The 27,971-nt window shown below is 40.8% G+C and overlaps 1 protein-coding gene across 2 annotated transcripts in view; it reads left to right on the forward strand.

Annotated features, from left to right (window-relative positions):
- PID1 (phosphotyrosine interaction domain containing 1) overlaps positions 1–26,462 on the forward strand; it is a 256,584-nt gene extending 230,122 nt beyond the window's left edge. For both annotated transcript variants that reach the window (XM_073807177.1, XM_019923660.3), the window contains one exon: positions 24,320–26,462. In XM_073807177.1, the coding sequence (XP_073663278.1) occupies positions 24,320–24,796 (477 nt within the window). In that variant the 3' untranslated portion in view covers positions 24,797–26,462. The remainder of the gene's footprint in view (positions 1–24,319) is intronic.
- The last annotated feature ends 1,509 nt before the right edge of the window (positions 26,463–27,971 follow it).

Below are 27,971 nucleotides of genomic sequence, written 5' to 3' on the forward strand. Positions count from 1 at the left end.
GAAACAGGAGCTGTTGTCTTGGAGAAGTTCTGTAGTCAAATGACTTATTATTTTGACATTCTTTCATATTTTCCCTCTTCCATAATTAATATTGATAGGATTTCGACTGCACAAGGTTAATTATACACAATGTATGCATGTAGATATGAATGTATATATGTTTATATCTTGGTGTGTAAATTTTTTCCTAAGATTGTGATAAGCTGAATTGACTGTTAGAGAATTAGGTGCTTCTGAGAAAAGGCCATTCAATATCATGTCACTGTAATGAAGCAAATTGTTCCCAGAGTTATGTGCGATCTTTGTAGATGACCTCTCCTGTTTTGCCCTACTCTGATGGAATTTGAAAACAGAATGCATATAGTCAGAAGGTTTCTCCTGATCTTCTGAGTGCTAGAAAATTAATTTCAGGTTTTGTGAGATGTTGAACTTGGGAAAGAAATTAGAACATGCTTCTTATATTATCTTACAGTATAGTCACTCGTGCTTATCAATCATCTGAGCTACTGATAATTGTTCACTAGGTAACACAGAAGTTGTTGAAATGCATTTGGCTGTTTCTGTTTGCTCATGGGTGTGTTTGTGATGTTCTGGAATTGCCTTGCATTTTAAATAACTGACCAGGGTTGCCATTGTCACCAGTATTACTAGCATTGTTCTGAACATATTGGCCAATGCAGTGAGATGTAAAACAAGGTGAGATACAAATACTGAAAAGAAGATAATTCTCTGTAGAAGCAAAAAGGGGCAAAGAAACTAAACATGTCATTTACCAAGGAAGAAATAAAAATTACCAATTAACATATAAAAAATTAATCTTACTTTCAATCAAAAAACAACAGGATAACATTTTTCCTCTGTTAAGCTGGCAAAGATACTAAAGATGATGGTCACCATTGTTGAAAAATGTCTATAGTATGTGTAAAGAGTCTCATACGCAGCTATGGAGGATAAAAATCAGCAAAGTGTTTCTGAAAGGCAATTAAAAAATATACATAAAAATCTTAAAAACATTCATATTCATTGCTGCCACAGTTCTACTTCTAGGAATTTACTATAGGCAAAGTGTCTTCTTTTGCATTGCTAATCCCTTTGAGAATCTGATTAAAGTGATGACTCCTCTCTTGGAAAAATGCAAATGTATGATCAAGTTTGCATTTAATTTCTCGGGTCATGTGGTGAGTGCCAAACTCCAGTAATATGACAGTATTCTATATTGCAATATTAATTTTGCATAAAACCCACAATACTGTTACTTTAAAAATTTATAAAGAATTCATAAAACAAAAGCTGTGAGAGTTCGTATTGAAAGTATGTTTCATGTCTAAAATTATAAAAATAAAACAAAGTAAAATCTTACATTTATAAAAATTAAAAAATATGGGCTTCCCTGGTGGTGCAGTGGTTGAGAGTCCGCCTGCCGATGCAGGGGACACGGGTTTGTGCCCCGGTCCGGGAAGATCCCACATGCTGCAGAGCGGCTGGGCCCGTGAGCCATGGCCACTGAGACTGCGCGTCCGGAGCCTGCAACGGGAGAGGCCACAGCAGTGAGAGGCCCGCGTACCGCGAAAAATAAATAAATAAATAAATAAATAAATAGCATAGCACACATTATGGTTTTAACGTATGCCATCAGCCGCTGCTTCTGCTCCTCCCTTTGACTCCACGGTGCTGGTGGGATTTCAGCCCCTTCCTGCCCTGGTTAGCACCCCGAGTAGAGCATTCAGGATCAGTCTTTGGGTTGCTTTTCTCCTCTGGATAGGGCCTTGGAGTTGCAAGTGTTGCTTTGTTTCCTCTTTCCTAACCAGGAGAAGTATATATAGGAGAGAAAAATTAAATGCCAGCCCAGCATGGATCTAACTCCTCTTTGCAATTGAGAGACCCGTCCCTTTCAGAGGGTCCCTTCTTCTAGGGCAGGAGTCCCCAACCCGCAGGCCCCAGACCAGTACCAGTCCATGGCCTGTTAGGAACCGGGCTGCACAGCAGGAGGCTTCGTGCGTATTTACAGCCACTCCCCATCGCTCTCATTACCGCCTGAGCTCTGCCTCCTGCCAGCATTTATGGTGAGTTGTATAATTATTTCATTATATATTACTATGTAATAATAATGGAAATAAAGTTCACAATAAATGTAATGCACTTGAATCATCCCGAAACCATCGGCACACCCCAGTACGTGGAAAAATTGTCTTCCACGAAACTGGTCCCTGGTGCCAAGAAGGTTGGCGACCGCTGCTCTAGGGCCAAGGGAGGGTTGGCAAGACCATGTGGGTAGGAACAGATCTTGGTAGTAAAGAGGGTTGGGATATGTTCATAGTGCTATTCCAAAGGGACCCTTAGGTCAGGGGACTCTCCATGACTTAGGTCCATTAGGAGGGTTTTTTAATGAGGGGAAAATCACTAGATCCTATTCCATGTGGCTTCAGCTCATTCGTTCACACCCAGAAGGAGACTAGATATAAAAGCATCACTCCTCATATCACAAGCAGAAGTAATCTGCCACCATAGGGCTCACCCTAAAAAGCGAAATCTGTTTTAAGTCACAGTATATGTCATAAGGGGACCTTTTGGTTTCTTTATATCCCCAATCTTAGTATGCAGAATCGACTGCTTTTTTATTTCCTCTCGTCGTTGTACCACCTCTGGTTGAGGTCTTGTTCTAACAAGTAGAGCAGAGTCTTGAAACCAAGCCATTAAAAACTCTTTGTACCATATAGCATCTGAATGCAGAGCCTATTTTGATTCAAAGGAGTGATATGAGAGGCCCTTAACAGTTGAGCTTTGAATCCAGATTGCCTGTGTGACCTCTGGCTCAGTGACTTAACCTCTCTGTGTCTCAGTTCCACTGAGAATGATAACAAAATTGGGAATGATAACAGTACTTATCTCACAAGGCTACTGATAGCTATCACTCCATAAATGTTAGATGCTATTATTATTTTTATATTTTGGATAAGACTCCTACATAAATAATTCAAAGTCTTAATAAGTTTATTTTAACTTAATTTCCTGGTGACATAAAACTGAATATTACCTCTTAAAAAAATTCATATTGTGTTTATTTCTTTTCTTCCTAATCAGATTGTTACTTAGTGCAGTACTGGCTTTAATGAAGAGGATTATGCTTTGTTTTGTTTTTTTCTTGCTGTGTTTTCTTGGGTCAATAGGCCATCCATACTCAGCTAAACTGGGGCCCAAAGTGATTAGAGCAGAAATCGCCTCCCTGCCTGCCCTTCCCTAGTGTCTGAGGGTTTCCCATTTGGAGCTGGAGTTGGATGGAAAAGTTTTCTTTGGGTATGTTGACCAGAAAAGAGGAGGGTGGCCTGATGTCTGCTTCTGGTCCAGACCTTTGGTCTGAATTTGGATTCTTTTTGCTGGAAGAGTGAGGACCAGATAAAAATATCAACTCAAGAGAAACTGCATGACTCTGGGTGCAGAGTGTAGCTGTGTAGGTCCAAGTGACCCAGGGCGGCCTCAAATAGGCAAATGGCCCTTTTCCCGGGTTGGTTCTAATCCTGTATGGTTCTGGAAGCCCATGGCTGATAGCTGGGCAGTGCCCTTGGCCTGAACGTTGGTGTTCCCTTCGTGTACGTGAAGGGAACACCAACACTACATTGTACATCTGAAACATATAATATTGTAAATCAACTATACCTCAATAAAAATAAATAAAAATAAATGAATTCCTTTTAGCATTCACACACACAAAAAGCTTTGCAGGAAGAGAATTTTAGGAAGTTGGTGGAGTGCGTACGTTTATGTATGAGGACTAAGGTTTGACTGGTGGGAAAATGTAGCATCACTCCCAGCTTGTTTAGTTTTTTACTGCATCTGTTTGTTCAGTGGAAGGAAACATCGCCTCACTACCGTGTGGGTCCTGGTAGGGTGGGTAGGTTTTCTGTTGGAATCAGTGAGAATCAGTGAGAAGCCATTTTCCCCTTTAGCCCCTGGATTGAACTGCCACCAGGCCAAGCAGACTGACTGTGGACAGAGATGGGTGATGTCGAGTTTGTTCTAAGCTGTTGGCCCTTGAGGAAGGCGGTGGGGGCGTTCCTGTCGCAGAAGGGGCCTCATCTGCCAGTTCTGTGGTTGCACAGATTCGGGCCGTGTTAAGTGACCTTGCTGCGGTTTACTGCTCTCGGCCTGAGACCCAGAGACTAAGCCTGACGTGTCCTCGGGGGGGCAGGGCCGGCATCTTGACTTGGACTTGAGACGTTTGCCGTTTAATTGAAATCTCCCAGCTTCCTGAAACTTCCTTGTAGCTGTGTTCAGAAAAGGAAGTCTTCCCCAGCCTCTCGTTTCCACTCCAAACTCTGATCTCCATCTTTCTGTTCCTGGTTCAGCCCATCCAGGCGTGCTGGTGCTCATGTTACCTTGTGAGCATGTGCATAAGTTTTGGGAAAAGCACTGACCAAACAAAATAAGACAACACTGCCAGCTGTGATAATAGGGGCCTGACAGTAGAGAAACCTTGAGCAAATCAAGAGAACCACCAAAACAAACAAAGCCACCAGCAGCTCCTAACCTCTTCTGCCGGCTCCTGTTCCTTTAAACCAGTGAGTAAGGAAAATGAATTTTAAAAGACCCTTAAATATCAGGTTGGCTGTATTTCAGGTTCCCTTGATATCTTCTTTGTTTTCTCAGGATACCGGTCATTCATTTTAGTCATTGAATTGTTATTAATTATTATTAAATTATCATTCATTCGCCCTTACAAATAGACCAACACCAAAAAGGAAAAGAAACTCTTCACATGAAACTAGCGTGAATATGAAGAGTTGGAAAATTATAATGCTATTATGCCATGGAAACGTTGGAGGTGAAGGAGAATTAACTGACTTTTTTATTCCTTTAATATTTAATGGGCTCAAGCAGCGTGTAGTGTGCTGTCAATACGACGCACATCTCTGCATTCTAGGCGTCTACACTCTAAAGTGGGCTGTTATTATCAATTCCTAGACAATTTTACACAAGGCAGAATGGAGGAGCCTCACAAGAAGCAAAGAGAGAGTCCTGGGAAAGAGAGGTGCCAGGACCTCCTGAAGGCACAGCCTCTCTGCTCTGAACTCCGACAGTCCAAGCCAGGGCACTTCCTGTGCGAGGCTAAGGATGGCCTGTTCTGTCAGGAAATGATGAGCACGAAGATTCATCTCATTGTTTTCCCCAAGTATAAGTTGGTGATGAAGGGGAATCGAGTGTGACTTCCCTAGTCTACTTCCCTTCAGAGACTTCACAACTTAGCTTCTCTGTAGAATCACTCTTACGGAATCACTGTGTAGAGTTTGAGAGCTGGCAGTAATTGAGGAACATTCAGGGCTACCTCTAAAGTAAGGAGAGGGGATGATGAGGGGCAGAATTTGTGGGGTGCGAGCAGGGAAGAGAGGACAGGTGGTGGTGGAGTGGTGGATCCTACCTGTATTAGTCAGGGTCCTCGAGAGAAACAGAACCGATAGAATGTGTGTGTGTGTGCGCACATATCTAGATCTAGATCACAGGATCTGTATTTACGTGACCCTTGGAAAGAGGACATTCACCTATTTCAATCCAGGTTGCCTCTTCAAATGTTCATGGCATGAAGGTTTTGGACCACTATTGTAAGAATGCACAGGGAGGAAGGGGAGGGCGTGTAGATTAGGCTGTGATGACAATGTCAATCTCAGTGACAGCTCATCCCAGCATCCCCCAGAGTCAGTCACAGTGGTCTTTTGTCCAGAACCCAGCTGGCCTCTGTCTGGAACATACCAGATAAAGACTAATACATAGACTTATTTATATAAAGACCTTTCTTGACTTACAGTGGGGTTCCATCCTGATATACCCATTGTAAATTGAAAACGTCGTAAGTCAAAAATGCATTTAATACACCTAACCTACTAAACGTCGTAGCTTAGCCTTGCCTACCTTAAATGTGCTCAGAACACTGACTTAGCCAGCGGCTGGGCAAAATCATCTTAAAAAAACCCCTATTTTATACTAAAGTGTTGACTCTCTCATGTAATGTATTGAATATCGTACTAAAAGCGAAAAACAGAATGGTTGTCTGGGTCCAGAACGGTTGAAAGTGTGTCAGTCATTCACCCTCATGGTTGTCTGGTTGAGCAGGGGCTGTGGTGACGGCTGCTGCCCGGCATCACAAGAAAGAATCATACTGCAGGTCTGGAGAAAGAGTTCAAGTTCAAAATTTGAAGTACAGTTTCTACTGAATGCATGTCGCATTTGCACCATCGTACAGTCAAAAAACTGTAAGTCGAACCACTGCAGGTTGGGGATCCTCTGTGTATTATATATATAATTAAGAGATTTATTCTAAGTAATAGGCTTATGAGAATTCCCAAGAATTGCAGTTGGCATGCTAAGACCCAGGAAGGCCAATGGTGTAGTTGCAGCCTGAGTCCAAATCTAAAGGCAGGAGAAGACCAATGTCCCAGCTTGAAGACAGTCAGTCAGAGAGAGCAAATTCTCCTTCACTCCACCTTTTATTCTATCCAGGCCCTCATCTGGATGGGGCCACCTACATTGGGGAGGGCCGTCAGCTTCACTCAGTCTAAGGACTCACACGTTAATATCCTCCAGAAACAATCCTCACAGACGACACCCAGAGTAATGTTTAGCCAGTGTCTGGACGCTCCAGGACCCCGTTGAGTAGAAAATTAACTGTCACACCACCTTCCTGGTAGAACGAGGAGAGATGGGCTGAACCAGCACCGGCTCTCTCAGTGACAGGGCTTTGTATTTCTGCACGCCCAGGGACTGTCCTTTAGGTCCCTTTAGATCTCACCACGTTAAGCATCTCAGCCTCCCTGTTGGGCAGGTGATGGAGAGAAAGTGAGAACATGGCACTGGAAGAATAGAATGCGCTCAACCAAAAACAGAATCAATAAGCCAAGACCCATATGTAAGATCCAGTGAATTTACAGGGAAGATTTTCACCTTTATAAGGAGATACTAAAACAATGAAAGTAATTTTTTTTTAAAACAGGTTTCCTGCTTTCCTGGCCTGAATCTGTGAGTCATGGTTTCTGCATCCTTGCTTCATGTGTATGAAGTCTCCAGGGTCTAGAGAGTCAGACAGGCCCCTTTGCAAAGGGCTTCAAAAATTATGGACAGGACGTTCTCCTTGTTCTTCCTTTGCTGTCCACATATGTCCCTTCTGATGCTGTTCACAGGTCTGCCTCGAGTTGTCAGGCTGCATTTTCTGTTGATCTAGGCTGATGGCCTCCATGGCTCTTTGTTTCTGCTGAGCAAGCTGGAGGGAAGTGGTCCTGAATCTGTCTACTGGATGGTGATTGCACCTTTTCGCTGCTGGTGCTACTCCACTGTGGCTGAAAGTAAGACTGTCTGACCGCTGAGCAGGTGCTTCTTGAAAAATAGCAGAAGAGCTTCTTGCTTTTCCTAAATCCATCATGATTTGAAACGTTTGCTCCAGTGCAAGTGCACTCTTAATAAAAATCACTGTACTTGCTGAAGTGGTCCTTCATCTCAAAATGATCCTATGATTCTGCTTCATTCTGTATTCATGTTTTCCCAGCATTCAAAGAGAAACTTCCTTCTTTTTTCTCCTCTCAAGAATATACTCATCACCTGTGACTTTAACAAGACACCCTTCAAAGCTACAATACACAAGCCTCTATATTATAAGTACTTGTTTCTGTATTTCTAAATATTTGATATCACTCTCCTTTCTTAAAAAGAAATCCAGTAGGAAAATCCTATAGGAGTTTTTTTTCAGCGTGATAATTTTGGTATAGAGACAAATAGCAACAATATTATCAAAGAGTTAGAGAGCAGGAAAGCTATGTTTCCAAGATAAGTTTTAACTAAGAATGTACAATTCTGATGATGCTAGTGATTAAAAATGATCTTTACCTCATGCATTGGTTTCTATTTGGAAACAGAAGGTAAATATGACATTTAAAGCTCTTGAGTCATTACCGATTTGATTGCTAAAGGTACTGCTTGCTTATGGAAGAAAATTTAACCTGTCACATGCCCACTTAAATCCCCGGATTTAGGTGCACCGGTACGATTAGAGGAGAATTTGTCACGTGTCACCAAGCTAGATTAATTCAGTCAGCATGAGGGGGTGGATTTTGATCGCAAACTTACCCTTCAGAAGATGAACATTGCTTAGTCAGCTACATAGGCTCATAAAACTCTTTTTATTTTCTACTTAAATTAGCGTTGAGTCAGGGGCACATATACTCATTTATCTTCTTTTAAATTTTTTAGTATGAAATCATTTTAGACACAAAAATGTTGAAAAGTTATTATAAACTACTTCTATATGTATGATTCTAAAATGTTTATTTACTTGATCATTCATTTCCCATCCCCCCTTTCATGATAAGAGATGATGCCCCTATACATCGGGGTGTAGTTCCTAGAAGCTAGGGTATTATCTTATATAACCATTCTTATATATCCTTATATCTATCTATCTATATTTATACATAAGGTTACTCTCTTATAAAATACCAAAATCAGAGAATTAACATTTATACAGTACTATTATGTTATCTAAAGTCCTTATTGATATTTTGAAAGTTGTGGACTAATGTACTTTATATCAAAAGAAAAATAAATGATGGCCCAGGATGCAATCCAGGATTACATGACTGGTCTCTTTAGTGTCCTTTAATCTAGAACAGATTCCCATTTTTTTCCCTTCTGTCCTTCTGACCTTTTTGTTTTTGAAGTTTAAACAGTACCCTCTGTTTGGGTTTGTCCAACATTTCCACATGATCAGCTTCAGGTGATTAGCAGGGAGGTCACAGAAGTGATGCTGTGTCCTTCACAGTGCACATTACTTTGTCACTTGCTGTGATGGGGTCTGCTAAGTTTCTCTCCTGAAAATTGACTGCTCTCCATTTGTAATTACTAGGCATCTTGTAGGGAGATGCTTTGAAGTTATATAAATATCCCTTCTCAGCAGACATTTAGCCCCTTGTTTTAGCGTTCATTGATGCTTATTCTTTCTTGAACCCTCTGTTACTACGGTGGTTGCCAAATGGTGATTTTCTAATCTCATCATCTCTACCTTTACTAGTTTTTATTCTATTATAAGAACTTTTCTTCTCTCCCATTAACTTTATCTATTTATATCAACATTGACTCGTGGATTCTCACTTATTTTGTGGGTTGTAATCATTACTATCGTTATTTATTTTGATGGTCAAATTGTCCTCGGTTTGGTTAACAGGAGCCCCTTTAAAAGCTGGTGCCCTGTCCTTTGGACATATTTCTGTCATTCTTTGAGCACTTTCCTACTTTGTGGCGCAGCATATTTCAAGATCATCTCATACTTTTCGTGTGCCAGCTCTGGACTCAACTATTTCTCTAAGAAGGGCTGGTTCCTTTCAGTGGAGAATGATATTTAGAAACCAGGATTTGGGTTTCAGGTGTGTGCCTTGCTACTGGCATGTCGCTGCTGCAGAGCCTCTCAGTGGTCACTGCTGCGAGAAATAGGAATGCGTGTGTGAATGTATGCATTTACACACAAGCACACCTCTGTATCGGTGTCAGTGTTTACTGCATATACAGCAATATATGAGAGTGTCTGTTTCTTCCGAGCCTTGCCAGCACAGTGTGAGCCATACTTTTTAATTCTCACCAATCTGATGGGTGAGAAAGGCATCTCCATGTGGTTTTAGTTTGCATTTCTCTAGTTATGAGTAGACGTTTCACACAACAGTCAGGTAAGACATATTCTAGGGGTTACGTTTAGTTTTTTACAAAATGTGTAAGTGTTGTAGCTGACCACACATTTTTAAGTATATAGCAAATATTTCCATCATACATTTAAATAGTTGCAAAGGATTTAATTTTGATCATGTTTTAAATACTGTAATTTTAAATACAATTGCTGCATGGCTTTTTAAAATGTAGTCAATATAACCTAAATACCAAACCAGCATCTGTTTATTTTTTTATCTTTATTTATTTATTTATTTTTAATATCTTTATTGGAGTATAATGGCTTTACAATGGTGTGTTAGTTTCTGCTTTATACCAAAGTGAATCAGCTATACATATACATATACCCCCATATCCCCTCCCTCTTGCGTCTCCCTCCCTCCCACCCTCCCTATCCCACCCCTCTAGGTGGTCACACAGCACCGAGCTGATCTCCCTGTGCTATGCGGCTGCTTCCCACTAGCTAGCTATTTTATTTTTGGTAGTTTAAAACGTATCATGAACAAGGTCTTCTTTAACAATCATAAACTTTATCACATTTCATTCGTGGTCTCTAATAACCCTTCTATTTCCCACAGAATGTCATCCTAATATAAGTAAGTGTATGCTTGAAAGTCTTCTATTTATTACCCTGTGAGATTACATACAGTGTTGGATATTCAAATCAGAAATCTCATCCTGTACCAAACTTCGCTAATAATTTCAGGGAAACAAATAATCAGAAGGCACAGGCAAAATAAGCTGACATCTGGGACTGTCAGTGCGTCTCTTTCAGTCCTTTCTTGCTGCATCACAGACAGTCTAGCCCGAATTAACATAGAAGATACCTTATTCTATATGCAGTTATACTACTTACGCAGAAATATGAAACATCTCCATTTTTTTAAAGGTGTACTGATTTATTTATTTTAATATCACATGAACAGAAGAGTCACAGAGAAAAAAAAGTGAATATTCTCTCCCCCTTAAAAAGAGCAGCAAGATTTAGGAGCTTATATATCATCTTAATAGAGGAAGGGGAGAGAGAAGGTAGGCAATTTAGGGGAGATGAAGTGATTTTTAGGAACGATGAGTGAGCCCTTAGAAGAATGGATGGGAGAGAAACATCTCCATTTTATACTTCGTTACATAGCCTATGAGACATTTTCCTGGAAGCCATGTGCCATAACTCCAGCACAAGCAACTCTAGGCAAACAAGTACATCCTACATAAAGTATTCCATAGATAAGGACTTGCCTGCTAGCAAATAGCAGGTCTGCTGTTAACAAGTTGACAAGGAGATTATTTCTCTCTGTTCCAGGGTCATCTCCCCTCTCCCTGAAGAAGGGGAGAGAATGGATTTCAGAGCTGCTGTTTATTCATCTGTTTCCCACTCTGTCACATGTCCTCTGATATATCACACACACACACACACACACACACACACACACACACACACAGGGTTGGCCAAAAAGTTTGTTCATTTTTTTTCTGTATGCTGGCTCTGGTAGCACTTCCTTGTCTTTAACTTCATTGGAAATGATTTTGTTAGATTGTATTGTGACAGCTGTCATATCAGGGTACATTTAAAAAAAAACTTACCAAGATTGGTGAATTTTTGTGTAGCCATTTTAATATTGAAGATGGAAGAAAAAAAGCAACATTTTCGTCATATTACGCTTTATTATTTCAAGAAAGGTAAAAGCGCAACTGAAATGCAAAAAAGATACGTGCAGTATATGGAGAAGGTGCTGTGACAGATCAAAAGGGTCAAAAGTGGTTTGTGAAGTTTTGTGCTGGAGATTTCTCGCTGGACGATGCTCCACGGTCGGGTAGACCAGTTGAAGTTGATAGCGATCAAATCTAGACATGAATTGAGAACAGTCAACGTTATACCACACGGGAGATGGCTGACATACTCAAAATATCCAAATCAAGCACTGAAAATCATTTGCACCAGCTTGGGTATGTTAATCGCTTTGATATTTGGGTTCCACATAAGTTAAGCAAAAACAACCTTCTTGACTGCTTTTCCACATGCGATTCTCTACTGAAACATAATGAAAACGTTCCATTTTGAAAACAAATTGTGACGGGCAATGAAAAGTAGATACCGTACAACAATGTGGAACGGAAGAGATCATGGGGCAAGTGAAATGAACGACCACCAACCACACCAAAGGCCGGTCTTCATCCAAAGAAGGTGATGTTGTGTATATGGTGGGATTGGAAGAGAGTTCTCTATTATGAGCCCCTTCCGGAAAACCAAACGATTAATTCCAACAAGTACTGCTCCCAGTTAGACCAACTGAAAGCAGCACTCGACCAAAACCATCCAGAATTAGTTAACAGAAAACGCATAATGTTCTATCAGGATAACTCAAGCCCACATGTTTCTTTGCTGACCAGGCAAAAACTGTTACAACTTGGCTGGGAAGTTCTGATTCATCCGCCATATTCACCAGGCATTGCACCTTCAGATTTTCATTTATTTTGGTCTTTACAAAATTCTCTTAATGGAAAAAATTTCAATTTCCTGGAAGACTGTAAAAGGCACCTGGAACAGTTCTTTGCTCAAAAAGATAAAAAATTTTGCGAAAATGAAATTACGAAGTTGCCTGAAAAGTAGCAGAAGGTAGTGGAACAAAATGGTGAATACGTTGTTCAGTGAAGTTCTTGGTGAAAATGAAAAATGTCTTTTATTTTTACTTAAAAGCTGAAGGAACTTTTTTGCCAGTCCAATATATATATATATATATATATATATATATATAAAATTGACATTTTCAAAAATAGTTTTCTAAAATATAATACATGTTTAAGTTAAAATATTTCTCTGGTTTGAGTTAGCCTTACAATTAGTATGTATATCCATTGGTCAGAACAACATGAATATATTGCAAATTTTGATAAATAATTATAGGTAAAAGGTAGTTTTATTAGAAAACTAACTCAATGAAATGGATGAGATGATTTTTTTAATTGAAATTTGCATTGAGAGAATCGATTCACATGCAGTTGTAAGAAGTAATCCAGAGAGACCCCATATACATTTCTCCCAGTATTCTCCAATGATCACACTTTGCAAAACTATGATTTAATATCACATTCATACAATCCACCAATCTTATTCAGATTTGCCCAGTTTTACTTGCACTCATTTATGTGTGTTTGTGTATTTAGCCCTATACAATTTTCCTACATGTGTAGATTCATGTATCTATCCCCACAGTCAAGACACTGAACAAGTCCCTCACAATAATGACTCGTGTTTCTCTTTTATAACCACCCCCCCACCTCCACCATTCGCCTCCATCACTAACCCCCGGCGACCACTAATCTGTTCTCTATTTCTAAAATGTTTTCATTTCAGAAATGATATATAAATGGAATCATACAGTATGTAATCTTTGGGGATTTTTTTTTTCCACTCAGCAGAATTCCCTGGCGATTCATCCAAGTTGTTCCATGTATCGGTAGTTCATTTTTTCTAGCTGAGTAGTATTCCATGGAATGGATGTGTCACAATTAACTGTTCACCTGTTGAAAGGCCTCTGGACTGATTCTAGTTTTGGGCTATTACAAATAAAGCTACCTTGAACGTTCACATAAAGGTTTTGTTTGAACGTAAGTCTTCATTTTTCTGGACTACTTGGTAATTCCGCGTTTAGTTAGCCTCACAGTACCTCTCTTGTTTCAAACCTCCACTGGCCTACTATTAAGAGCTCTAGACTTGTAGCCAGCAGACTGGTGTGTTTATTTTATTACCTTCAACCAAATGTTGTCTCTACGTTATTCTTTCTAAATGTTTACTGCCTTTCCTGGCCCATTCCTAACAAGTTGTGTGCTAAGGAAAATGAATTGATAAAGTGCTATAAGGACAAAAATTGGTGACATTCTTTTACCTGCCACCAGCGCTTGTCCCTTGAATCCATTTGTCAGGATAGCACACAGGCAGTGCGCTTCATACTGATTTATCATTTAGAGAATTTTCTCATTGTGAACATTTAAGGGCCTAGAGAGCTCTACTGAATTTCTCCCTTTGTGGTATATTCCACGGATTAGAAGGCAGAGGGGAGATATCAGACTTGTCTCGAAATAAACTGTTCTTGTGCCACTGAGTAGAACGGTGGTTTCACCATCCTTGGGCCAGCTCACCAGAAGGGGCCAGATGAGGGAATGTATGTTTTAATGTGATGTCATTTTTATTAAGTGACTTTGTCTTCCGAAGCACACTTCAGTGCCTTCTAGATTAATTGCTTCTGTCTTTGACAGTGACAATGACAATATTTCCAAGCTTCACACATCCAAGAGCCAACTGACAGGACAAATTGCACATTGGGACTGCTTGATAAATGCAAGATGGGACACAGCGTCTCAAGTCACTCTGCATCAGTGGAACTAAGCTGTAATATGAATAACAGAAATAAATCTGTCACTTAAATTCCTAATTGTGAGACACATGCTGTATTTAACAGCAGAAGCAATGTTCATCTCTTTGTTAGAATGCAAAAATTGCACATAATTATTTCTTGATATTGGGTCTTTTAGTAAATTTGCTTTTCCCCACCATGATATACATTTACATAATAAAAAGAAAATATATCTTCCAGTAAAATTTTTATTAATATTTTTATAGATTATATCAACATAACCCATTCCAATACTTGGGAAGAACTGCTAAACAATAAAAAAAAAAGTATTATCAATATGTGTGGCCTTAGGAAAGCTACTGAAATAAATAGCACTAAACAAAGGCATATGCATAAATGTGCTCCAGAGGATATGCATATTAGAAAATCTACATTCTACTGCCAGCATTGTTGCTACTACTGGGGAAGAAATGAGTAAGTCTGTAAGCCTTTCTGGGTCATCACCATCCCCTTTAGGGATAACCGAAATGTGCTGTTAAAGTCAGAGGTAGGCTTACCCCAGGCAGCCAGGCTCACCCCCTGCCTCTTGGTCAGCCATCCAAGCCTGGCCAAAGAGATATAAGGAAGGCAAAAGACTTTGAAGGATGGCCTTATGGGGAATGACCACAATTGGTCCCCATCCTTGTCTAGCCATAGGACGGCTGGGTCTCCTCTTATCCTGATGAGGATGAGGTAGATCTGCCAAAAAATAGGCCCCAGAATGAGACCCAAGACTCACTCTGGAGAAGAAAACTGTAGTTTTGGTCCAGAATCATCTGGGCTTCTTAGGAATGAGTTAAAAGAGCCTGAAGAACTGAGGAGTGGGACCCTCGAGCTATTGCAATGAGAAAGGATGCCCAGATGCACTGTGAACTGAGCTCAGGCCTCTCAGACTGGCCTGGTTAAGGGCTGTGCCAAAGGCAGCTCACCATGGTGCCTGGCGCCTGGAGCTGTTCCACATCTCTTGTCGTCTGGCGTGCTCTTTGACCCACAAAGAGCAGGGTGGGGCACACTTAGCACATGTTGACTGTTTACTCTTTGGAATTATTCTTTGAAATAGGGATTGTTTGCTTTGTAAAGAACCACTTCAGAGGCCTTTAGGAATATGATATCTGAATATTAGGTATGCACTCCTGTCACCTTCTTTCAATTATTGATGCTAGCATCATAATTTAAATCCCTGAGCTATGCAGACACATCTCAGGTTAAGGGCAGTTTGACTCCGATTCCAACCTCCTTTTAGAATGTTTAACAAGTCCTGGTAGAGTGCGCGTCACCTTTCCGTGTCCCTGACCAGACCTTGGTCTCAGTGTGGACAATTGAAGAAATGGCCAGAGAGAAGTAGATGATATAAGAATGAAAAAAAGTGTCCAGATCCTCTTCTGGAGAAGAGATTGGAGTAGTGGAAAGAACCTTGGCCTTGTGGTGGAGACCTTCATTCCACACCTTGCTCTTTCAGGGACCAGCTGTGTGATTCAGGGCAAGTATCAGAATCATCATCTCTGCAACAAAGGGGTGGTGTTAGATTGGTCTGACTGGCCCCATTTAGCTCTAAAAGCCCATAATGCTGATGATATACCTTTGAATCATTAGGAATTTATTGCAATACAATTATCAGTACCTTGAGTTTGAACACTGGGAAAACTTGCTCTTTGGATCTCCAAAATAAAGGAAGAGACCAAAGAAGAGTAGAATAGATGCTGGGCTGCCTAAAACAACTTATAATTTTACTATGAGATTTCAATGAAGGCAGATTAGTTAGATGTGCCTGGAGCATCCTGGGAGTAAAAACACAGGTGTCAAGTGAGGCCAGGCACCCCACCTGTCTAGTCGCCAGGGCAAATGTAGACTACCAGTGGCATCTTGTTTGGGAGGCATCTTGTTTGGGAGGCAGAGTCAGCCTTGAATCTCCTACCTCCTTCACTTTCTAGCCCTCACTCACTTTCCCTCTCCCTTGGCAGTCTTCCAAAGACATTGACCTGCCTGGTCCCTCTACCATGGTAGCATCTCAGGAAGCCAAACTACAGTGAATGTAAAGACTAATAAGCCTTCATGAGATACAGCTTGACCCAAGGAATAGAATCTAAATGGGGACTTTTTTCATCCCAGTTATGCCATATGAGAGGAAAGACCTTTCTGAACCCAAGAGAAGTTTTCCGATTCATCAAAAACATTCCCAGAGGCCCATGCATGTTCTCCTCCCTGACGCCAGACTTGCCTATGTAATGCTGAGTTCTGTAAACTCAGTCGTAAGAATCTTCTATGTAGCTGGAATGTCAGCCCCAAGAGGGCAGAGAGTTTTATCAGTTTTACTCACTGATATACCTGGTTTCCAGTAGGTGCTTAGTGAATGCTTATCAAATGAAAATACAGGTAAATAAATTTAATTTTCAAGGCTAATCAATTTCAATTTTCTCACAATAACTTCATAGATTTCACCGTGCACAGTATTTATCCTTTAATATTGTCTTCATGGCATAAAGCAGATTATTCAAGTTCAAGGTCATGGTTAGCTTTACTTCTGTCTGTGCATTGTGGATTGTTAGGTCATTGGCGTATTGGATCCATCCCCACTCTCCAAAGTGCTTAGTGAATTCTTGCTCCTCTGTGACCAGCCAGGAAGGAGTAGATTCAAGCCTACATCATAAATCTCAGGATTTTGTCCTTTCCCTTTTCTCGGAAATGTGCAAATGGGAATTAACGTGAGAGCAGAAGAGCTTGATTCTGATATTTGGCCTAGGAGTAAGAGTGGCTTTTCTTTTTCTCATCTTTTGCCTTGTAACCCAAAAGCTATTGGGATTCCCAGTTATGTTTTCTCCATCCTGTGTTTATATCATCTTTTTTATGTCAGCTGGGGAAAGGAAGTCTCCTACAGACAATGAAAGAGCAACAAGATCTTTCATATCCCAAGAAAGGCCTCTGGAGAATCTTTGTTCTTGACGTGTCATCCTGGAGAAACCCCATAGTAAACTGAACTGAAGTCAGGCTTGCAAAGTTGGGAAGCTGGACTTATCCAGCCTGGAAGGTGGAAGACCCCAGGAAACCAGGTGCCTGGCTTCTTACGTGATCATCCACTCCATCTCACATCTTCATTTAGGGACCCTGGTATTACCCTTTCCACCTGCCTGTCCAGTGTAAGGTCAGATGAGTCAGGGTCTTAAACAAGGGTTTTTCAGGCCAGAATGAAATATGCACTGGCCACCAAGAGGAAGGAACGCAACGGTGCTGGCTCGGCCACAAGGATGCATGACAGGCAGCCAGGGTTTATTTTGCCTCAGATGAGAAGGGAATGGTGATTCATGAATGGAGAGCTGGCTGCGGTGTTGGAAAACTCATGCGTGGGAAGGAGAAATTCTGAGGACGCTGGTCTCACCTGGTCAGACACTGTAAGTGCTGCAGACACTCTGGCGGGCCCCTTGGCTCCGTGGCCTCTCTGTATTTTTACACGCCATGAATATCCTCGAATACTTTCTTCAGCTGGGATTAGGCAAAGCCGATTCACACACATTACACACGTCTGTGTCTGGGCATCAGTTTATGACACTGAATGACACAGAGGGAAAAACTTTTTATTTTTCTTTGCTCTGTTTGTTTATTTCTCTCTGAATGATTCATAAGCTTCTTGCCCAAAGCCTGTTTCTGCAACCATGGAAGAGATGTCAGTATTTATTTCCAACGGCTTGTTACTCCTCCTGAAGGATCTTCTTGTTGTCTCCCAAGGCCCTTTCTCCCAGCACCTGGGGAGGTGGCACCTTGAAAAAAATCTGTCTACCATTTTGGACACATAGGGAACAATTTCGTGACTCTGTGTTTCTCGTCTGCTTTGCGGCTCTGGAAAATAGCAACCCCTAAGGATGAGGCTCAGAACGGACTTATTCATGTAGAAAACATTCACTTCTTTCATATTTTCATAGACGGGCAGGATCACAGCGTTCTCATTCACAGACCCTACATTGCTACACAGCTATATCAGTGGTGGAAGCCCCGAGGCAGCCTTGCACACTGAGTCCTGTGTTCTCATAAGGAGGATGTGCCTACAGAGGGTGTGAAAGCAAGTCTCCCACATGAGAAAGACTGGCAAGAAGGGATCTCTATGTACAGTTAGAGTAAATCCCTGCAAGAGTGTTGACATAAAGGGATACATGGATAAAGCCCTGTATTTCAAGGGTTTCTGTTTATTGAGACACATGTATTCTGTGGTCCAATAACCACAGAGGGCATGGCTGCATGCACAGCAGAACTGAATCTTTCGTATTTTGAGATAATTTTTTTTAAGTTTTTACTCTGTCTTCCTTGAAAAGCAGAGCCATAAGGCACATTTCTATTAAATTATATATAAAAAATTAAAGAGAAATTCACTTTTTTGAAGCCTGAATAGTTTTTTTTTTTTTTTTTTCAGTGACTTATAGTCAGCAATATGGGTGAATGCCAGACTCTGGAGAACGTAATGGGATCATTAGGATATCTGCAGGCAGGTAGTAAATAATTGACTTATTAGGGGAAAGTGCACAGAGTCAGGATTCTGGAACCCGGGCCAGTAAGGATGATAGCAGGGCTGATTTAAAGGGGTCATTCTGAGGGGAGAGTGTCTTGGTACATCATTTCATCATTTTGCATTCCATTTTCAAGGAAACTCTACTTAGAGATTTCTTTTTTATTCCATTTCTAGGGAAACTCTATTCAGATAATTCTTTTCCTGTACATCATTAATCATTAGAGAAATGCAAATCAAAAGTACAATGAGATATCATCTCACACCAGTCAGAATGGCCATCATCAAAAAATCTAGAAGCAATAAATGCTGGAGAGGGTGTGGAGAAAAGGGAACACTCTTGCACTCTTGGTGGGAATGTAAATTGATACAGCCACTATGGAGAACGGTATGGAGGTTCCTTAAAAAGCTACAAACAGAACTACCATACGACCCAGCAATCCCACTACTGGGCATATACCCTGAGAAAACCATAATTCAAAAAGAGTTATGTACCAAAATGTTCATTGCAGCTCTATTTACAATAGCCAGGACATGGAAGCAACCTAAGTGTCCATCATCGGATGAATGGATAAAGAAGATGTGGCACATATATACAATGGAATATTACTCAACCATAAAAGGAAACGAAATTGAGTTATTTGTAGTGAGGTGGATGGACCTAGAGTCTGTCATACAGAGTGAAGTAAGTCAGAAAGAGAAAGACAAGTACCATATGCTAACATATATATGGAATCTAAAAAAAAAAAATGTCATGAAGAACCTAGGGGTAAGACAGGAATAAAGGCACAGACCTACTAGAGAATGGACTTGAGGATATGGGGAGGAGGAAGGGTAAGCTGTGACAAAGTGAGAGAGTGGCATGGACATATATACACTACCAAACGTAAGGTAGATAGCTAGTGGGAAGCAGCCGCATAGCACAGGGAGATCAGCTCGGTGCTTTGTGACCACCTAGAGGGGTGGGATGGGGAGGGTGGGAGGGAGGGAGACGCAAGAGGGAAGAGATATGGGAACATATGTAAATGTATAACTGATTCACTTTGTTATAAAGCAGAAACTAACACATCCTTGTAAAGCGATTATACCCCAATAAAGATGTTAAAAAAAAAAAGAAGTACCCTTGTTAACATTATTTTTTGTATTTATGTAATCTCATGGGGTTTCAGACAAAGTTATCAACTCCCCACAGGTAACAAAACAAAATTTCATTGACTTCCCAAGGTTCACCCAGTGGTATAAGTTAGACCCTCTGACTCATGTTTTGTGTTGGCCACACCTTACAGGAACCAGAGAGCAGTTCATTACCGGGACTGTTTAGGAAGGTTTGGGCAGGGTTAGCGCATTTTTATCAGAGAAGACTCACCTAAGAGCCTTGCCAAGAGGCTGGTATTTTCAAGCATCAGGACTGGAGCTGCCATCACCGGAGAATCAGCGGTTCTCTGGCATTTCAGATACATGTTTGCTAATTCTGTGCTTGGAGGAAGGGCATGACTGTCCACTACAGCCTCTGTGGCCTCCACTGCAAATCCCAGTTGAGAGCAGACATAAGTTGTGGTGCTCCAGCAAACAGTTGGTGTGAACGTTGGCCCTTGTCAATATCAAAGTTGAGAGGCATCATCACATAATCTGCTCTTAGCCTGTCTCCATATGCAGGTTTAGGAATACTTTGCAAGATGAAGCTAATGGAATATTCAGGATTAGTGCTGGTAGAACTTGTTTATGTCTCTCCTTTCACAGAAAACTTTTGGAAAGATGCCAGAAGTCTGCAGTTCTTTAGATTAAAAGTATTTTTTCTTTGATTTCGTTGTAAATAGATTATATGTGTTTTTGAGTTTTAGAAAACAGATAATATACATATTATAAACATATAATAAATATTTGCAAAAAGTGTATATTATATGTTTATATAAAACATATAAATATATATTACCTTATTTTTTTGTGTTCTGTTTTACCTGAAAAGTTTAGGATTTTGAATCTTACTTTCTGCAGTTATAAAACAAGAATAAATTTTAAAGAAATGCCCAGGCATGGAAGGGAGTGTCATTTACAAAAGCACGAAACAACAGAATGCTATTCTTTCTTTGGGAGGACCCACTGCTTCTAGGGTGTTCATACAAAGCTAAAATTTCTCTGACAGCCCAAAGATGGGAAAAATGAATAAGTGGCTGAAAAGTGAAACTACAAGGAAACGACTCTCATCTAATAGCAAAGTGGTCTAGGAATTCAATACCCCAGTGCTACCACCCCATCTAAGGTTCTTGTCTTTAAAATCGGGTTAGTGAAAATAATATTCCATCCTGACCTACAGGGCTGTCAATGGATCTAATGCATGCAAAGTGCTTTTTACCTAAAGTGTGATACAAATATTAGTTATTACTATTCAGTGTGTGGCTTCATTTGGCTGCAGGTGTGTATGAACAGCAATGTGGGACCTTATGCTTGGTGCATATAGTGTGTTGTTTAGGTGATACTAGTGAAACCGGGCCAGTAAATAAATATTACTTTCCTAGTAACTTTAGTACCAGGAGATTACATCTATGTATACATTGAACCTCAGTGTTTAAAAAAAATTTTTATATAAGTGTCTGCGTATTATTAAATAGCTTTCATTGTTGTCGTATTAAACTCTTTGAGTTATAATCTCTGCTCCATTCTTCTCTCAAGCACACTTCCAAAATAAAACTTTATTTCCCTTAAAATCTTTAGTTTTTAAGTAATAAATATTTATGAGAGGAATACATTTTTTTCTTAGTTGCCAAATTTTACTATTATTAAGTTGCTTTCCACTGGAGGGAACCATCAACAACTTACAATAAAGTTTTTAAAACTCATCCTTTAATTATATCATGATAGAAGCCACTGTATAATTTTTTTTAAAAATTGTGTTTGTGTGAGAGTGTGTGTGAGAGAGAGAGAGAGAGATTAAAGCACATCAAAGGAGATTCCCTTCCTCTGAAGAATGTTTCTATCAAATATAACAAATATAAACATAGTTATTTCTAGTTTCCGGGGGGACAGTAAGAAAGAATACTTTTCACGTCAAACGCTAAAACTAGTTTACTCCATTTGCTTTTCCACTTCCAAAAGTAAAGATGTCATAGAAAGGAATGAGGTATTGATACATGGTACATCTTGGATGAACCTTGAAAACATTATGCTAAGTGAAAGAAGCCAGACACAAAAGGTCACATATTTTGTGATTCTAATTGTATGAACTATCTAGAATAGTAAAGCCATAAGGACAGAAAGCAGATGGGTGGTTGCCAGGGGCTGGAGCGAGGGGACGGTGGAGAGTAACTGCTTAATGGGGCCTGGGTCTCCTTTGGGGTGATGAAAATACTTTGGAACTAGACAGAGCTGATAGTCATATAGCATTTTGACTGCTAAATGCCACTGAAGCGTACATTTTTAAATGGTTAATATTGTGTGATGTGAATTTCACCTCAATTAAAAAAATAAAATTGTTAACTGTTAATAAAGATATCATAAATACCATATACAGAAAGCACATTTTCAGTAAGTAGTATAAGTCAAGAGCCGTATCTTGTGCATCTCCCAACAAAGCCACCTTTAGTGTGTGACTCCAGTCCAGAGCGACAAGGAACTGTCACCCAGCCGCCTCCTTGGGGAGTGTAGGCACTTGCAGTGTCTGTCTGAGTCATCTTCCCCCTTCAGTGTATTGCCAGGTATTGTCAGTTTTACCTCTGAATCTCGTTCCCATCTGTCCCCACTGTCCTTTCCCACGACCTCCACTCCTAAGTCAGGCCACCCCTGTCTCCTGGCTGTGCTGCTGCAACAACTTCCTGCCTGATCATCCTGCTGCTAGGCAGCTCTCCCCATCCGTCTTTCTTCCTGGCATCTGTCAAGCCGTCCAAGTTCACAACCTCCATCAGATCCAGGTACCCCTTGGACTGTAGACCCTCAGTGGCATCCCATCAAGAGCAGAGAAGACCTGACTCCTCAGAGGGCATGCAAGGCCAGCTTTCAAAGTTCAGCCTGTTTTTATCCAGCGGTCATGGACCATCTGTCTCTCCTTCATGGCTGTCTTAGGGCAAATGTGTGGTCAGGCCAAAGTGCCCCATGTGCCCAGACAGGTGAGGCCTTTCCCCACTGCAGCCCCTGCCTTCCTGCTCCTTCTTCCTGCTTACCATCTGATTTGCTGGGCTCCTGTCTAGGTTTTGAAGCTCTGATGCTTTGAAATCCAATGACTCCCCTCCCAGAGGTGTTCCATGAGCACGGTGGGTGCCATCACTGGCTCTGCTAAACGCTCAGGTACTTGGTGGTACCCTTCGCCTCTCCTTTTCATGGGCTGCCTCGCATCATAGTTGTATCTGTGCATGTGCAAAGGGCTGGTGGTTTGTCCAGGACCACCCACCCGGTGAACTGATGAGCTGGGATTTATTCTCATCTTCACCTGCCTCAAAAACGCTGCTCTGAACACGTATCCAGCTACTTTCTTCCACTGATTTTGGACCTCTCCATCCTCCCTCTCCCCCATGCCCACCTGGCACGTTGCCATCGTACATAATAGATTCCTAGTAAATATTTCTAGAGTGGGCAGCACTTGTGCCTCTTTACTAAGAGTCATCTTTTTAAAGGGATTAGCCAATGAACTCTTGTATAAGAGCTAACCAAAACACAAAAAGCTGCAACAGGACTTAACGTCTGTGCCCTGAACTTTTTGTCTCTGGACTTTATTGTCCCATTAAACAGAAACATTGATTTGGAATCATTGTGGCTAAATGTCCTTTCTCAGTTCTCACCATTTCTCTGGACCTTTTTCTGGTCTTTTTTCCTAAAATTCATAGCACTTACATCCGTGCCTCTAATTTTGAGCCAAATTACATACTATTTTGTGTTATTTCTTAAATGATTTCTTCAGTTTTGTGTGTTTCCATAATGCAGGTGCCCAGGGGTAGAGGGTCTATCCATGTTGACGAGTGAAAAAAAACAAAAACGAGAGAATGAACATCTTTTCTTGGTATATCATAAACCAATTTTTTAAAGGACACTATCTGAATCACCTGGAATTATTTTTCTTTGTTTTAGTATTGCCCATCTAGCTATTTGATGAACCAGGGTTCTAATCTTAACCTATCTGTAGATCTTTCATTTTTTATCACTCTAACCAGATGCCCATCAGTTCAAGAATTGCTTAAACTTTATGTTGGTGAGAAAACAGTCATGTTTTAGGCCATAATTTAAATAGAACAGTTTTTGTGTCCTTGGCATTTGCTAGAAGCAAGTAGCTTAGGTGAAATCAGACATTTAGTGATTTGGAAAGAGAACCAGAGTCGGATATAAGTTTAATAAAGATTTTGTTTTTCAGATGCAACATCCTTTTGACTCCTTTTTATCATTAAATTCTGCGTGTGTTTGGTTGAAAATAAACTTCAAGTGGATTTATGGTGTCAAAGAAATGCCAAATTTGGAAAAGATCATAATCATTCATTCTAATTTGAGTTTAAAAGGGGGCTGAGGGAGGGAGAGTAGGTCTCTAAAACTCTAATTTTTAAAGTTTAACCCTATTTTTAAATTTCAGTACCTTTGCCAAGGGGTCAACTTGTTAGGGAGAAAAAATATAAATTCGGATGACAGTTATTCTTTTAGGGAGCAAGAAAGATGTCTCTCCATCCTGCCAGGGTGACTCCATGATTGTTTGAGAACATCAGTGAACAAGCAGAACGAAGAGCCTACTGCTGACCTCTTCCTTTTTCTTCCTCTCTTACTTCTGCAGGTGACCTATCTGGGTAAGGTCCCCACCACAGGCATGCAGTTTTTGTCAGGCTGCACAGAAAAGCCGGTCATCGAGCTCTGGAAAAAGCACACGCTAGCCCGAGAAGACGTCTTTCCAGCCAATGCCCTCCTGGAAATCCGACCGTTCCAAGTGTGGCTCCATCACCTCGACCACAAAGGGGAGGCCACGGTGCACATGGATACCTTCCAGGTGGCCCGCATTGCCTACTGCACCGCCGACCACAACGTGAGCCCCGACATCTTCGCCTGGGTTTACAGGGAGATTAACGACGACCTGTCCTACCAGATGGACTGCCATGCTGTCGAGTGCGAGAGCAAGCTGGAGGCCAAGAAGCTGGCCCATGCCATGATGGAGGCCTTCAAGAAGACTTTCCACAGTATGAAGAGTGACGGCCGGATCCACAGGAACAGCTCCTCGGAAGAGGTGTCCCAGGAATTGGAATCCGATGACGGCTGAGTGAACTGAGGATGCTTCAGCAAAGGCAGCATTGGTCAAGGCATTCAAGACAAGCGATGAATAAGCAATGATTCAAATTTGGGATGAAAAGACTGCCAAATTATTGGCTGACCAAGCTTTTTAAATTCAGAAGAGCAATTCTAAATCTAAAGAAATGTATTATTAAAGTAATTACATTGAAATCTGCTGCTGCTGTGACTATGAGGAAGGTGGGAGTGTGGCTGGGGAGGAAAGTTCTAGACTCTGGTCTTCTTTTTTTTTTTTCTCATTTTCCAATGCCTCCCTGTAGGAGCTCTCCATGCCGATTTTCAGCGCTCTCAGGCAAATACACTGCGGCTGTTTATGTGATGGACCATCCCAACTTGCCTTATGAAACCCAACAAGAATGTTAGATGCCCCTATAGGATCCCTAGTTGTGTGGGGAGGTGGTGAGTGCTGTTGCTGGCGAGGAGGCCTCTGGACTAAAGGAACACCTCAGGCTGATCCTGAGAGCTCCTCTCCCCTGGCTGGCTTCAGATTCTCTCCTCAGTAAGCAAATCAGCACAGCTGTTATTGAGCTTTACAGCTAACAACCTGATAGTTGGCAGTTAATTCACAGTTAAAGGTAGTGCTTTTATTACATAAGTATATCAAGTAGTACCCTCTTATTGTATTCACTTCATCTATCTTCTTAGAACACTTGGAACTACTAATAGCCCCCTTCCTCCGCCTGCCCCATCCTCCCTCTCCGCCCTTCCAGTCCGCGCCACCATCCCCACAGAGATGCAGCCTCACCCTACACTGCAGGACACCAAAAGGGAAGAAAATAACCAAGCAGATGAAAGAAACAATCAAACAAAGTGGGAGTTTCAGACTACCACCACATATAGGTTGGAAAAAGGGAATGAGTTATCAGCGACTGAACAAGCTCCTTGTGGGCTGTCCTTTCTTCAACCCCGATTTATGGTAACTTATTTAGTTGATGGTCCTTTCTGATGAACCTTTCATGGCAAGCTTCAAATCTGAGTTGGTATCACTAAGGAATCTTTGACCCATCACTCAACACTACGCTCGAGTAGGAGACAAATGATATAAACCAGACTTATCTAGAGAACCTCTGTCCATTCTAAAGGGAAATCTGACCTTATCTTCCAATCGGATTGATCTCTTAGGGTCAGAGTTGCCAGTTTGTTCGGTATTTCTAATGAGAAATTCTCACTAAGAGAGCCTGAGTTTTCTCAGTTTGATGAATCTTTACATATCATAAACGCAAAGAGTCAATATTGAATGACATTGAAAGGACTGGCTAACATCCATGCATTTAAGGCCGAGAGCAGATGACTAGTTTTCCAGGTACTGCTCCTTTCTGAAAGTCTGTTTCGAATTCTGGTAATAAATTTAGGGGCACTAGGACACCTTACAGAAGCCTTAAATGAGAGTTTATTGAATCCAGAGAGCAGTGGTGCCGGCGTTTTGGTCTGTGTATCTGTGTGTCCATGTCTGCATCTTTGTGTGTGTACGTGTGCCCCCGAGTGTGGGTCCGGTGTTAAGGCATGTAGAATAAGCATGGAGTCACATCGAGGGGAATATGCACCTCTTGGAGATACGCTTGCTGCTTCACAACAAATGTAAACGACTCTTTAGCATAAATGCATTCATTCTTCAATAAAAAATATGTTCGCATTAATACAGTTGAGGAGTTTCCTATTTTATATGTCGTTCCTTTTTTAAGTAAAGAAAACCTGAAGGACAAAATAGATCAGATTGAATAAATAGGGAATTCTCTCTAAAAATATGTTAAAACTTGGTCATCAATAACCCATTCCTTGACGGTGTTCAAAAAAAAATCTTGTTTTATTTTCTAATGCTCTTTTTCTATGTAAAAATGACTGCCCCTTCATTGAGATGGTAACGCGTCAATAATTGAAAGTTATTTAGTGTGATGGGCTTATTTCAGAGGTGAGTCTTCTGGAATATTTTACAAATGATGGCTATTTATAGAATCTCACGTGCCTCTTGGGAGAACCTGCACTGAAATCGGGGAAGGTCAACAGAGTGAGTCCTTCTGACAGAACTGGTTAAAAATGTCTCCTTCAGGCCATGATTTCTCAGAACAGCCCCATTAATCAAGCAAGGCAGGTGGCCATGGAGCCTGTATGTCTTGAGCAATACTCTTCATGGAATCAGTACCAAATATAAAGGCTTCAAAAGTGAAAATACGGGTGCCTGCTAAAGAGAGGAACTCAAAGAAGAATTACTACCTCACTCCTCCGATGAAAATGGCATTTTCTTTCAAGTTGAACTTTTCTCGTTTTCAGGTTCACGCCACTGTCCTTGAATATGCTTTGAAGAGGGGGAGAAAGAAGAGAAAGAATCCAGCCAGCATGTATTTCCAAACAATGCCACTTTCTTCTCTCAGCAAAATTTGGATTGCAAGTGCACATACGGTTATTTATTGCAGAAAGCATTTGCTGGTATTTTTTTCAGGGTACTAAGTGTGACATGCTAAGTAGTTGACTCTGATAATATTGGCAATAGCTTTTGCTTAGTGATTAGTAAGCAATTTAGAGATAAATACACGAATTCATTATTTTTTTAACTCTTCGTTTCCTCCCTTTTTATACTCTACTTTCTAGACTGGTGAGCACAAAGCACTTTTGTGTACCTCAACTCATAAGCCCCTCAGAAGGATCCTGAAGGTAGATATGGCATTTGCTTTAGAGATGAGAAAACTGAGGTTCAGAGACACTGTATAACTTGGCCAAGCTAGCACAGCTCAGGTGTGTTTGACGGGGACAAAAACCCTCTGACTTCTGATCCAGGGCTGTTGCTTTAATTTGGATATTTTATTTCCATTCCTCTTAAAACCCTCTAGCTTATCTTAAATTAGCATCCTAAGCCACTAGTAATAAATATCCTTTGCTATTCATGTTTGAAGTCATTTTTTATAGCAAGAGAAAAAGTTTTAAAAGCAAACAAAGGCCCAAGAAATTTTATTTGAGCACGAATAACATAATATGAGATTTTGTTTAAGTATTTTATTGGCTGTGGTCAATGGACAAAATACTCTCTTTACCCCTAAAACCAAGATGCATGTTTTGTTTTGTTTTTCTCAGGACATGTTAAAACTTTGAATCAAATCCTTCTATTACAGGATTCTATAGCAGCCTGTAATTTCCCTTCATGTCCTCCATTG

The sequence above is a fragment of the Tursiops truncatus genome, chromosome 7 (genome assembly GCF_011762595.2).
Source record: "Tursiops truncatus isolate mTurTru1 chromosome 7, mTurTru1.mat.Y, whole genome shotgun sequence".
NCBI lineage: Eukaryota > Metazoa > Chordata > Mammalia > Artiodactyla > Delphinidae > Tursiops > Tursiops truncatus.